This window comes from Pseudochaenichthys georgianus, chromosome 19, assembly GCF_902827115.2.
Source record: "Pseudochaenichthys georgianus chromosome 19, fPseGeo1.2, whole genome shotgun sequence".
Lineage (NCBI taxonomy): Eukaryota > Metazoa > Chordata > Actinopteri > Perciformes > Channichthyidae > Pseudochaenichthys > Pseudochaenichthys georgianus.
In genome coordinates, this window is record NC_047521.1 from 26,028,816 (window position 1) to 26,042,014 (window position 13,199).

The 13,199-nt window shown below is 42.7% G+C and overlaps 1 protein-coding gene across 2 annotated transcripts in view; it reads left to right on the forward strand.

The window, feature by feature from the left end:
• Positions 1–7,885, forward strand: part of vps35l (VPS35 endosomal protein sorting factor like) — a 34,597-nt gene extending 26,712 nt beyond the window's left edge. For both annotated transcript variants that reach the window (XM_034107220.1, XM_071206846.1), the window contains 5 exons: positions 2,579–2,718; positions 3,188–3,353; positions 5,202–5,320; positions 6,523–6,669; positions 7,563–7,885. In XM_034107220.1, coding sequence (XP_033963111.1) covers positions 2,579–2,718; positions 3,188–3,353; positions 5,202–5,320; positions 6,523–6,669; positions 7,563–7,661 — 671 coding nt within the window. In that variant the 3' untranslated portion in view covers positions 7,662–7,885. The remainder of the gene's footprint in view (positions 1–2,578; positions 2,719–3,187; positions 3,354–5,201; positions 5,321–6,522; positions 6,670–7,562) is intronic.
• Positions 7,886–13,199: the final 5,314 nt, after the last annotated feature.

Genomic DNA, 13,199 nt, shown 5'->3' on the forward strand with positions numbered 1-13,199 from the left:
GCTATGCCTGCTGTGACGTTACATTACTCCGTTCTCTGCTTGTAATTATGCCGAAGCTTCAAAGCTGTATTTATCATCTGAATTTGCCGAAACAAGTTTAATATTCTGAAAGCCAAGACTTTGTTTATTTGAAAACATGAAAACAAACTGTCTTTTATATAAAATTGAAGTATTATACAATTAAAACTACATTTTGCTTTAATCCCATGTACTTGTACTTTGGAGATGTATAAGTCAGGAGTCTTGAGTAGTCAACATTACCTAAAATCATTGTACACATTTGTACATATTATTTTCCACTCGTTACCATTGTGAGTCTATTTGTATGCAGCTCTGCGTGATTTTGTGGCTACAATTCAGGCTAATACACTACTAGAGGTGGACAAGTACTCAGATGTTGTACTTGAGTAAAAGTAGAAGTACTCAGATATTGTTTGAGTAAAAGTAGAAGTACTCAGATATTGTTTGAGTAAAAGTAGAAGTACTCAGATCTTGTAGTGAAATTATAAGTACTCAGATATTGTACTTAGTAAAAGTAGAAGTACTCAGATATTGTACTTAGTAAAAGTAGAAGTACTCAGATCTTGTACTTGAGTAAAAGTAGAAGTACTCAGGTCTTGTACTTGAGTAAAAGTAGAAGTACTCAGGTCTTGTACTTGAGTAAAAGTAGAAGTACTCAGATCTTGTACTTGTGTAAAAGTAGAAGTACTCAGATCTTGTACTTGAGTAAAAGTAGAAGTACTCAGATCTTGTACTTGTGTAAAAGTAGAAGTACTCAGATCTGGTACTTGAGTAAAAGTAGAAGTACTCAGATCTTGTACTTAGTAAAAGTAGAAGTACTCAGATCTTGTACTTGAGTAAAAGTAGAAGTACCAGAGTGTAGGAATACTCTGTTACAGTAAAAGTCCTGCATTCAAAATGTTCCTCAAGTAAAAATAGAAAAGTATTCTCATCAAAATATAGTGAAAGACAGTAAAAGTAGTCGTTGTGCAGATTGGTCCATTTCAGAATAATATATATGATATGTTTTATAATGATTGATCATGAAAGTGTTCCCAGAGCTGGTGAAGGTGCAGCTAGTCTGAAGTACTTTGTAGACTGCAGGGTAGCTGGTGGATTCACTCCAGGTGGAACTAAAGTCTGATTCAACACTTGATTAGATTTCACATCATTCATCTGTGAAGTAACTAAAGGGATTAAATAGATGTAGTGGAGGAAAGTACACCATGTACCTCTGAACTGTAGTGGAGTAGAAGTACACCATGTACCTCTGAACTGTTGTGCAGTAGAAGTACACCATGTACCTCTGAACTGTAAAGGAGTAGAAGTACACCATGTACCTCTGAACTGTAGAGGAGTAGAAGTACACCATGTACCTCTGAACTGTAGAGGAGTAGAAGTACACCATGTACCTCTGAACTGTAAAGGAGTAGAAGTACACCATGTACCTCTGACTTGCGTACCAACAATTAATCAATAATGTATTGAGAAGTTATTTGGCTGATTGTTGTATATCGGCTCAGACAGGTTATATGGGAGGCCTAGTCTACGTACAGGTCACTAATTTTGAAATATTAAACTTAGTTTTCTTTTCTTTAATTTTTCATCCTCGTGTAGAAGGCTATCACGAAACACACATGTGGTTGTTTAGAGCATAAAGAACATCTGATTTAATGTGAGGTAGGGAAATAATCATTTGAGTATGTGTATATAAATATGTAATTTACAACAGCTGTAAGATGCTGGAAAATGCACCTTGAAAATGCTTGAAAAGTGCTTGAATTTGACTTTTGAAAAGGTGTAAGAACCCTGGATGTTCTTTTTCCTTTTCGTCATTTCAAGCGATAAAAACTCTCCATCTTCTCTCGAATTATTAATATTTTTGGACGCCCTCGGCTCGAGTTCAGGGCGTCCCGAGCTGAATAAGGGCGTCAAATGACGGGAAGACGCCCCCCTGGCGGAAACGCTGCTGTGTACTCTATTGCAGTGCTCCTCAAAGTGTGGTCCGCGGACCACCGGTGGTCCGTGAGCGCCCCCTAGTGGTCCGTGAGTATATTGGTAACATTTCACATTTGAAATAAATTTAAGTTTTCCGCACTCTCGTGGGAATATCTCCGCAATGGAGCGAGCTTAAGTTTCACTTTCGATTGCATGATATAGCCCAGCGCAACACCTTCATCACACATGTTGCCACTTGTTTGTACCATTTTCACGCGATTTGTAATCTGTTCTAGAAAAACGATGTGCTTTTGGATATTTGTGGAGTTAGGTGGCCGCGAGTGTTTTTTTATTGGTTAAATCCTTGGAATGAAAAAGTTTGAGAAACACTGATCTATTGTATGAGGGTTTGTACATTTTCTTTATATAGTTTAACCCTTCATTGACCGTTTTCAGGCTATTGGTTCATTGTGATGGCATGTAAGAAATAAAATGTTCTAGAAGAATTCAAAGTAACACAGGTTGATTTATGAATTGCTTTGTTTCAGTAATTCCTAACATTTTATTTGTTATCTCTCTTTTTTTTTCTTTTATCACTCCCTTCCTCCCTCACTCCTATCTCCTCCCCTCCTCCTCTCAGCGGATGCGTTCCTGAAGGCAGCGGTCAGCCTCCTCCCAGATGTTCCTCGCTCCATCAGTGTTGAGGGGAAACTTCGCTCCTCGGAGAGCTTCCTGCTCGACTTCATCAACAACTTCCTGTCTACGCTGCTGGTCGTCCCGGTAACACATCCTTACCTCAGCCTTTCAGATCAGAAAGATGAGTCGCATGAGATAAGGTTCAAGGCTTTTATTGTCATGTGTACATAGCTACAGTTTAGATATGACAATGAGCATCTTAGGTCACAGGCTCCTCCAACAGAGCAACACAATAAAACGGATAAAAGTGCAAATAAATACAAATAGAATATAATAGAAAGTGTGCAGAATAGTCTATATACAAGTAATTTGTGTGTGTGTGTGTGTGTGTGTGTGTGTGTGTGTGTGTGTGTGTGTGTGTGTGTGTGTGTGTGTGTGTGTGTGTGTGTGTGTGTGTGTGTGTGTGTGTGTGTGTGTGTGTGTGTGTGTGTGTGTGTGTGTGTGTGTGTGTGTGTGTGTGTGTGTGTGTGTGTGTGTGTGTGTGTGTGTGTGTGTGTGTGTGTGTGTGTGTGTGTGTGTGTGTGTGTGTGTGTGTGTGTGTGTGTGTGTGTAGGACCACCCGGAGCACGGTGTTCTGTACCTGGTGCGCGGGCTGCTCAACATGGTGCAGGACTACAGCTGGGAGGAGAGCAGCGACGCCAAAGTCAGAGTTTACATCAGCGCTCTGCCTCTGTTGGCAGCCATGAGCCAGGAGAGCTACCTGTACTCCATCCCTAAAGGTGAACTCTCGCCGTGTCTGTGATACAACCTGTACTCCATCCCTAAAGGTGAACTCTCGCCGTGTCTGTGATACAACCTGTACTCCATCCCTATAGGTGAACTCTCGCAGTGTCTGTGATACACTGAAATACAAGTTACTGCTCATGTTTTTTTTGTATATCCAGCAAAAATATACTTTCCTGTGAGCCCTTATTTTGGAACACATTTTAGATAAAAGAAGTCTGCAGTATTTGTTTACCTGTTGAAACCAAGCGGCAAACTCTGGGGCGGAGCCGGGAAGCCCATAAGGAAGTGCCACGAACTGCAGTTCATCTATTGGCCTATAGGGGGTGGCTGCAGAAAGGAGCAATGTCCATAGACCCCCATGTTAAAATGCCCAAAAATTATTCTGGATATAGTTAGATTCCACCTTCATGACAATGGATTGGGGAGTGAATGCACCCCCTAGTTATATTAGGTCTTAACGTTGTTTCCATAAATTAGGGATACATATTAACTTTCAATTTTATGCATTTCAGTTCTTCAATAACATTACTTAATTAACACTTCACTTTCCTGACGCAGTTCCACTAACATACATTCCCTGTCGATTGTTATTTTGTAATATTCTCTGCGGAATCTGGCCGTGTAAAATGTCCTCTTGGGTTGCCGTACAGCCAATGCGTGACGGACCCCGTGCTGATCTGGTAGGCCGTGCAGATATGGTACCGACAACGACAGCGGCCGACTCCGCCTACTAAGGGCTGACGTCACGGACCCTACGTCCATTTATATATACAGTCTATGGTTGAAACACTGACTAAGATAACAGTCACGGTAATATTCAACTATCTTTCCGAATGTGACAATGTTTTAAAGTTGATGCAGTCATGTTAGTCGGGCCTTATTCCAAATGAGGCATGGCTTCCAATTTAGACATGTCGGGTTATCGGATCACTTTGTAGACGTGTGTGCAGTTCATTTGGAATAGCTTCTCAAGGAGTTTTTTTAAACATGACTTATTTTCTGTAACGAGAGAAGCTTGCCAAACAGAAAACCCCTCATTTCTGGTCAAAAGGAGAAACACACCTACTTTTAACATTTTCAAAGACTTGGATATAAGAAGTTTATGGATATGCACAAATAATCCAATGGTACACTTTTTAACGAAGAGGGTTGACTGATGCCCCTTTCACACCGGCGCCTTTTCAACTCGGAGCTGGAGCCTGAAAAGTACCGGTTTCTCCTGTTCACACCGCAGCGGCGCCGCCTCTTAGCTCCGGAATCCGGTTCACTTCCAGCTCCAAAAAATTGTTGGTCCAGAGGCAAGAGCTTCGGAGCTTACGTCTCTCTTACGTCGAGGCGGGGGCAGATTCGTCGTTGAAGCTGAAGACCACAAAGAAGTCTTGCATTTCGCATGTGATGTTTGTAAAGTTCCAAGTAAAGTCGTCCGATGCCTTCCATGTCGTTGCGTAAGAGGATAACCAAAGCGAACAGCGCTTCAATACAATCGGCCATTGTTGTTGTCGTCGATGCGAGGGATTTCCGCGGTTTGGAATTTATGAAGCGGGCACGTAAACGGTGTCGTCATGACGCAGCAGCGGCAGCTCTGGGCGGTGTGAACAGAGCGGGAGCAGAAAAGGGAAACCGGAGCTGAACCAGAAAAGCTCCCGCTCGGAGCGAGAAGGGGAAAGACGCAAAAAGGAAAAGCACGAGTCCCCAACAGCCGGTTACTATTACTATTGTCTTTTTCTAAATCAGGGCGAATCATTGTTACCGTGCTGCTTGATGCCAAGAGACTCTACTTTTTATGTTTCTCGAGTTAAAGTGGTTAACAGGGGGTTTTTGTTTCCTCTTCCTGGTCTCAGTGGACTCCAACGAGACCCTGTATGGAGGAGACCCCAAGTTTCTGTCTGAGATCAACAAGCTGTGTGAGACTCTGATCGGGCAGATCCTGGATCAGCTGAAGACGCTCGGCCGGGACGAGGTGAGGCAGAAACTCCTCCTCCTCTCATTCCTATCTTCTCTCCCTATTGACATCCGCTTTTAAAAAGTGAAGACCCATCTTTTTACATTGGCTTTTGTTTCTACTTGAGGTGTGTGTGTGATGTGTTCTGTTCTTAAACCTGGAGAAGTTCAGCTACTATGCTCCAAACATCTGGAACAAACTCCCAGAAACCTGCAGGTCCGCTGCAACTCTGACTACTTTCAAATCCAGGCTGAAGACTTTTCTTTTTGCCGCTGCTTTTAACTGAACTATTCACATCTTAAACTGCACTGTAACTTCATGTTTTATTATCTTTTACATTTGTGCATTTAACGGGGGATCAAACGGAGCTGATCCAGATGTGCGTCCGATATGACGTAACATCTGAAATGTGGACCCACGGGCCAATCAGAAACGTTGCTGTCAGAAACAATGCCCGACTGTTTTGGACGTAATATGGTCGGTGTTTACATTAGCATGCTAACACTCAGAGCTAACCTGTACTGGAGAGCATGTGTGTGAAGAAGCAGGAAGTAGAAAGGAACTCACCTTGTGGTATAACCGGCAAGAGAGAAAGCCTTTGAGCTCCAGACTGTTTCAGATCCTTGATAATCCATGATATGGCGTTTCATCACGGCAGCATTTAGTTTAGACGGTAGCTGCCGGGTCCCGCATGAGCTCAGACACCTCCTCTTTAAAGCTTTATACCCGAATCAGCACTTTTGAAACAGGAAGTGAAACAGAGGGATATGAGGCACGGCTAGAATGATCTGTTTGGTATTTTGAGCAAAACACTTCATAGACATGTTTTTTATATACCTGAGAGCTGTTGCCTAAAGATAGCATGATAGCTGACCTTTAGCCGTCTGCCTCATGTTGTTGTATTCATGTTTCTGTGGTCTTCATTTTAACTGTCGTTCTTTCTTGTGAAGCACTTGTGGATTGTATTTCTGTGAAAGGTGCTTTACTAAATAAACGTATTATTATTAGGGCCTGAGCTCGACAAAGTTGGAGCGAAGACCTTTTGTAATCCTAGGATTTATTTCTTATTGTATTTTTTTTCTACCAAATGAATTGCCTTAGAATGCTTAAAAGACGGAGATGTTTTAGACACTAAATATATTTCTATTGGGGGTTCCATAAGTGGCGCACACAAAATGGCTCTATAGCGCCCCCTCATTATTATCCCCCCCCCGCAGCAGAGCGCTCGTCGGCAGGCCTCCATGGCCTTCTCTCTGTTCGGGGTGCTGCTGGCTCACGGAGATCTGAGGAACAACAAGCTGAGTCAGCTGTTCGTCAACCTGTGGAACCTGAGCCAGAAGCATGGACACAGTGAGACCAGAGTGTCTGTGAGTACACACACACACACACACACACACACACACACACACACAGTGAGACCAGAGTGTCTGTGAGTACACACACACACACACACACACACACACACACACAGTGAGACCAGTGTCTGTGAGTACACACACACGCACGCACAGACACACACACACACACACACACACACAGTGAGACCAGTGTCTGTGAGTACACACACACACACACATATATCCTACACACACACACACACACACACACACACACACAGTGAGACCAGTGTCTGTGAGTACACACACACACACACACACACACACACACACACACACACACGCATCTCACACACATATCCTACACACAGTGAGACCAGTGTCTGTGAGTACACACACACACATATATCCTACACACACACATATCCTACACACACACACACACACACACAGTGAGACCAGAGTGTCTGTGAGTACACACACACACACATATCCTACACACAGTGAGACCAGAGTGTCTGTGAGTACACACACACACAGTGAGACCAGAGTGTCTGAGTACACCCGCACGCACACGCAGAGACCAGAGTGTCTGTGAGTACACACACACACACACACATCTCACACACAGACAGATCTCGCACACACACTCTTTATTATTGTAAGACAGAAAACTCTTCTCTCTTTCTCACACACACACACACACAGCTGCATCTATGATTGTTTCGGGATGTGCTCGGGCTTCTTGGTTATCTAATTGGACACTTCCTGTTGGAGGTTTATTAACTTCCTGTTTGAGGTTCAATAACTCCCGCTGCCCACAAGTTGGTTTTAAACTTGTTTTAAAAGCACTTCATTTGGAAGTGGGGAGGGTGTGGTAATTCATGTCTCCTCCATGACTTCCTGTCTCCTCTCCTCTGCAGGTCAGGACTCTGGACTTCCTGAAGCTTCAGTCCCAGCAGGCGGACATGTCTCACCTCTCAGAGACGGTGCAGCGCCTCGCTCTGCAGACTCGCACCTGAACAGGTGGCTGCAGCGAGGAAGTGTAAATACCAGATATCAAGAAGGAGGAGAAGAAGAAGAAATGCCTTACTGTATTTTGTGCGAGGACACTTTGTGAATACTTCATTTTACATATTTAGTTGGACCGATATAAACAGTATTAATGACTGAAGCTGTTCTCGTGCCAAAATCCCTTGCTTTTGCAGTCATTCACCATCGATCAATAAAACCTTAAAGAAAAGTATTCCAAGTTGTGTTCTTTGCTTTTATTCAGTGTCAAACTTTGATTGCTCCACACGTTTTCTGGTCTTCTGTCTCTCTGCTCAATTGTGTAATTGTGTCCTGATATTAAAAGTATAGAATTAAAGAAGCACGTTTCTAGCAATGTGATGAAACAATAAGGTCCTTTAAGTCAGTATAATGAACAAAATGGGTTTGATTTCAGCCTTAAAAACCACAATCTCATTATTTTGAGTTCCTAAATCCTTTTTCTCAAGAAAATGTGGTATTTGGAGAAAAGCCGTTATTTTTGCGAAAAATTACAGGAACTTGTTTTTTTCGTACACTGTCGGAAATGGGCTTTCATAAGTGAGCGATATACTGTGGCTTCAAATGCCATGGGTATTAAACCAAGAAACTAACAAATGTTTACTGGACTGCAGGATAATCTGGCACCATGCATTGTTTATATGATGTGATATTAACCGGATTAACAGGAAACCGATGGACTGTCCACTCCAAGTAGGGAATGAGTCCCAAGTGAAGGAGTTCAAGTATCTCGGGGTCTTGTTCTCGAGTGAGGGAACAATGGAGCGTGAGATGGGCCGGAGAATCGGAGCAGCGGAGCGGTATTGCAGTCGCTTTACCGCACCGTTGTGATGAAAAGGGAGCTGAGCCAGAAGGCAAAGCTCTCTGTCTACCGGGCCGTGTTCCTTCCTACCCTCACCTATGGTCATGAAGGATGGGTCATGACCCAAAGAACGAGATCGCGGATACAAGCGGCCGAGATGGGTTTTCTCCGCAGGGTGGCTGAATAATAGAAAGGTGTGATATGTTCTGGGTTTCGCGGATATGTGAGAAAACCTTTTGAAATGAGACTTTTCATAACACAATATTTCATTCCCCACCGTTTTAATTAATAAAGAAGTCCTGACATAAGATTTCCATTGAAAATAGTTGAATTCTATATCGGTTTATTTAAATATTTCAATTACTTCATTTTCTTTTAATCATATTGGACCTTTTGGTGTCCCACAGTGGGTGCCATACATATTACACATAAGTACATACAAGTTACTCGACTGTGGAAGACCTCTGGACGTTCCTTCAAATCTGACCACATATACAGCTCCTTTTTAAAGATGACCTGGAGCACAGGGAGGGATTATTTGTTCTCTTATTTAATGCTAAAACTGAGAAGACGTGGACTGATGATTTCCCACTGATTAACAGCAGAACTTGTTTGAATCACACGTCTGATTGTGCACTTGCTGAACGCTTAGGGTCTATTGATGCATTTATATAAACAAAATGAGACAGAGATGGTCAGCTAGCTCACATATTGTGAAACAGTAAAGTACAGGGTATATGCAGGAATCCTGAAGTCAAATGTAAGACCTTTTAAGACCCTTTCCATACATCTTCTTAAGACCTCATCGCCACTTTGAGTTTTAACCGGTTACCTTGGCGACACACTTCACCTCACATTAACTACAGTATTGATTGCCCTTCCTCCTTATCTTCCAACAGGGGCGGACTGGGGCTAGTGACTTATCCGACCGGCCCACATCGTCCGACCAGCTCACTTCAGTACCGGCCCATCGGGATTAGTACCGAACGTCCCGATGGCCAGTCCGCCACTGTCTTCCAACCATTTGGACGCAGACTTGCATTTCCCCATAACGATATTGTTTAGCAACCGGCGTAAACGGACCTTCGCGCGCTATCACGGAGTTAGCGCGCGAGGTCCTGTTCAGATGACGTCAAATCCAACGGGAAGCCATAACTACACACCTACGCAATGATTACATTCAGGCAGACTTTAGAATACAACCTCTTTGAACAATTTATATACTTATTGAAAACAAGCTACAACATTTAATACCTTGGAAAATGCCGTTTAATACATTTTCGCTAAATTGATTTATCAACTTGCAATACTTTTTAAGACCCCGCGGACACCCGGATTCACTCCAACAGACGTTTTCACAGCTCCTCTAATAAAGATCACTTTACAAACTTGGTAGGTAACCCCAGCTTTTTATTTTTCACAGCGACATGTAGACAGGCACCCAGAGCCAAACACACACTCCGTGCCTCAGACAGTTTTTCATTAAAAAATAAAAGACAAAGTTAGATTTGTTTCCACATGATTCCTGTCAGCAGGTCAGCGAGTGCACAGCGAGAAGAGGAGCTAACAGCTGGATGTTTGCAGGTACTCACTTAAATACAAATAGTATATAAGAGCAGAAAGTGTTTGTTGTGGAAGATGACCTCTTACAATAGCGTTGTTGTGTCCATAGTTGCAAAAAGATGTGAAACAAAGATGGTATTGACTACATTGAGTATAATTGTATAAACTACTAAACGTTTTAACGGAACAAAAGGTGCTGAAAGACGGCAGCAACACCGAGCTGAGTTGAATAAGAACTGTAGTGAGTTTACTAAACCCTTTTATAATTATCTCCTCGGGTCGTTCCCATCTCCCCGGAGCAACGGGAAGTTTGTTATCATTAAAAATCAAAACACCCTAAACAGACAGTCCCAAACCAACAACAAAATTAATGGTTAAATAATATAATCTTAGAATAATTGAGCAGGGGAAGAGTTTGCAGTTTGGCGCAGTCCGTGGTTTTAAGACTGGATGGGGGGGGGGGGGGGGGGGGTTTGGAATCAGCCCGCCTCTGGAAACCGGCGCCCTCGAGGTGGAGGTGAAGGAAGGAGGCGGCGTTCCTCTTTCTGTGTGTGTGTGTGTGTGTGTGGGTGTGTGTGTGTGTGTTCGTTTGTTCTCTTTGTATGGGTGCAGGATCAGTCCAGCTCGATGGGGCTGCTGTCCTCCTGCGCCTCCTCCGCTCCGTCCTCCTCCTCCCCCGACCCCATCAGGCTGTTCAGCAGGTTTCCTGAGGACCAATCACAGCGAGCGTCAGTCTGTGCATATCATACTGCTTCTTGTAGAGATTTGTATTTCTAAAAATATGTTTGAATATCAATATATTTTTAAAGAGTCCTCTCCTGCTGATGTTCAGGTGTATATCAGTATGTAGTGTCTCTACTTTAAAGAGTCCTCTCCTGCTGATGCCACCTTTTCTCTTGAAATACTGGGTGACATACTGTCGCCCTTTAGTTCCTCTCTCTTTTCTTTCTCTCCTTTCTTTTCTTTTTTAAAGCATGGCTTTGTGAGTCGTTCAGACATGGTGTTTTACCCTTAAAAAGGGAAATAGTGAGTGAGAGAAGTGAAGACATACAATCACGCAGCTCCCGCCTTCACTCGTCTGAATCGAGCCATCTTTATAATGAAGCTGTACATTTACAATACACTCAAATTTCTGAACCAATAATTATGACTAAATTCTCCTTTATCTTTAGCTCTTTAACAGTGGTAAAACAACATATGTATGGACATGTGAATGCAACAGTGCCTATCTTAGCTGCTAACAACATGACAAACGGCCAGATTCAGCGGCACCACAAGGTATACAGCAGCTAGCTTCAATGACCACAAAGTTAGCCAGAATTAGCAAGAACCTTCAAACAAAACAATACAACAAAGTGCAAAATACACACTTTCCTCTGACAACGAACCACGGTGATCTAATACGGATTATATATAACATGGGTTGATAGATTTATAGTGCTTTGTATACTGTAATTACCTTAAAAAGGGAAATAGTGAGTGAGAGAAGTGAAGACATACAATCACGCAGCTGCCGCCTTCACTCGTCTGAATCGAGCGAGGAAGAGCGCAGTGATCCCTCCCACTGGAACCCCAAGGCATTACCAACAGATTAACGCACAATCAGCCCATACAGTAGGATACATCTATCTCTCAGGATTGACTATTCTTGTCTGTCACAATGGCACACGTAAATACTAGCATCCCTGCTCATGGGCTGAAGTCGAATAGTCCATTTAGTTTAGGAACCTTCCTAAAGGAGGTCCGGAGGGACTTCCCAGAAGTCCCTCAGTGGCAGCCATGATAAGTGCCGTTCGAATTCTCTAGAATGATGAGAATGATAGGAAAGGAGGTTTCAAACTTCCTTTATAACCTCCTTTAGCTTCGGAACCACTGGACCTCCCTAACCGACAGGAGAAGCGAAATTGCTGCCCCACAATGCCTTGCAGCCGCAGCATTTTCCGTCACTCAACAGTCGGCCATTCACGGAAACAACCGATTATGACCGAGAAATTATATCATGAAAGTTACGGTGCTTATTAAGCATTTTAAAACATAGGTGGTAAGTTGCCAAAGTGCTTTGTTTTGAACGTTCATCAGTATTATAATCAAAAAGAGAAATATGAACGTTAGTTTTTACTGAAATGATCAAATAAAGTCAACATTTCACAGTCTTCACTGAGCTGTGTGGGGTTTGTTCAACTTTTAAAAGATGTTTGAATGGTGATATACACAGTGATATATGTTAAGGACTAACGTTTATAATAAATACATTTGTATTGATTTTAAGATCTTTAGTTCATACAATCATACGTATTGGGATCATTGGTATTAATGTGGACCGGAGGGAGAGGGTGACGAGCATACATTTCACTTTCCTTTTTTATTTCAATTCCAACTTTGGTCATGAAGAATATGTTTCTCTGTTGTCCACGTTCATAAAGCAAAGCAGCAGCATCAGAGCACGGTGCAGAGTCTCTACAGTAGATGAGTTTACAGTAGTCCCTCGTTCTTATTAAACATCCATGTTGTAGTCCGCCTGTATAGAAAACTGTAGTTTCCATAGTTCCCCCACAGCAGCAGACGCACATTCATGACGTCCGCTGGCGCATCATAAAACACGTTGGATAGAGAAAGTGCATTCGGATTCTCTAAAGTACCGCAGTCCTCTTCTCCTAAGTCCTTTGAATTCTCCTATCCACTATCCCTTATACCCCGTGACGTTTCACTCAGAGGTCAAGGAATAGACGATAGGGTTAGAATTTAGGAGCTGATTTCTGGATTATCCGACCGCAACCATGCTCTCACTCTCTGCTAGAAAGTGCCGTTTGGAGGCGGAGGCGGGACCAAACCATTCCATGTAAATAGAAGGGGGTGTACAGAGGCTTTGTATAATTAACTTTTGGAAGAAAATAAGTTAAATGAATTGTAAGTTTAGTGAGTACATTATCAATATAACGTTATATTTATGTTAATTATTGATGAATGATGAAAGGTTACTTTAAACATTTTGTTTCTTAATGTTCTAAAAACTGTTTGGGCCCCCGTGGTGAGGGTGTTTGGGGTGGCCAGGATTCGCCACCCCCCAGCTCCGCACTGCAAGGGCCTAGCCAGCATGTTGATGTTTTTGTTATTGTTCCGGTTTTCATTTTTGTTTCTCTCATTT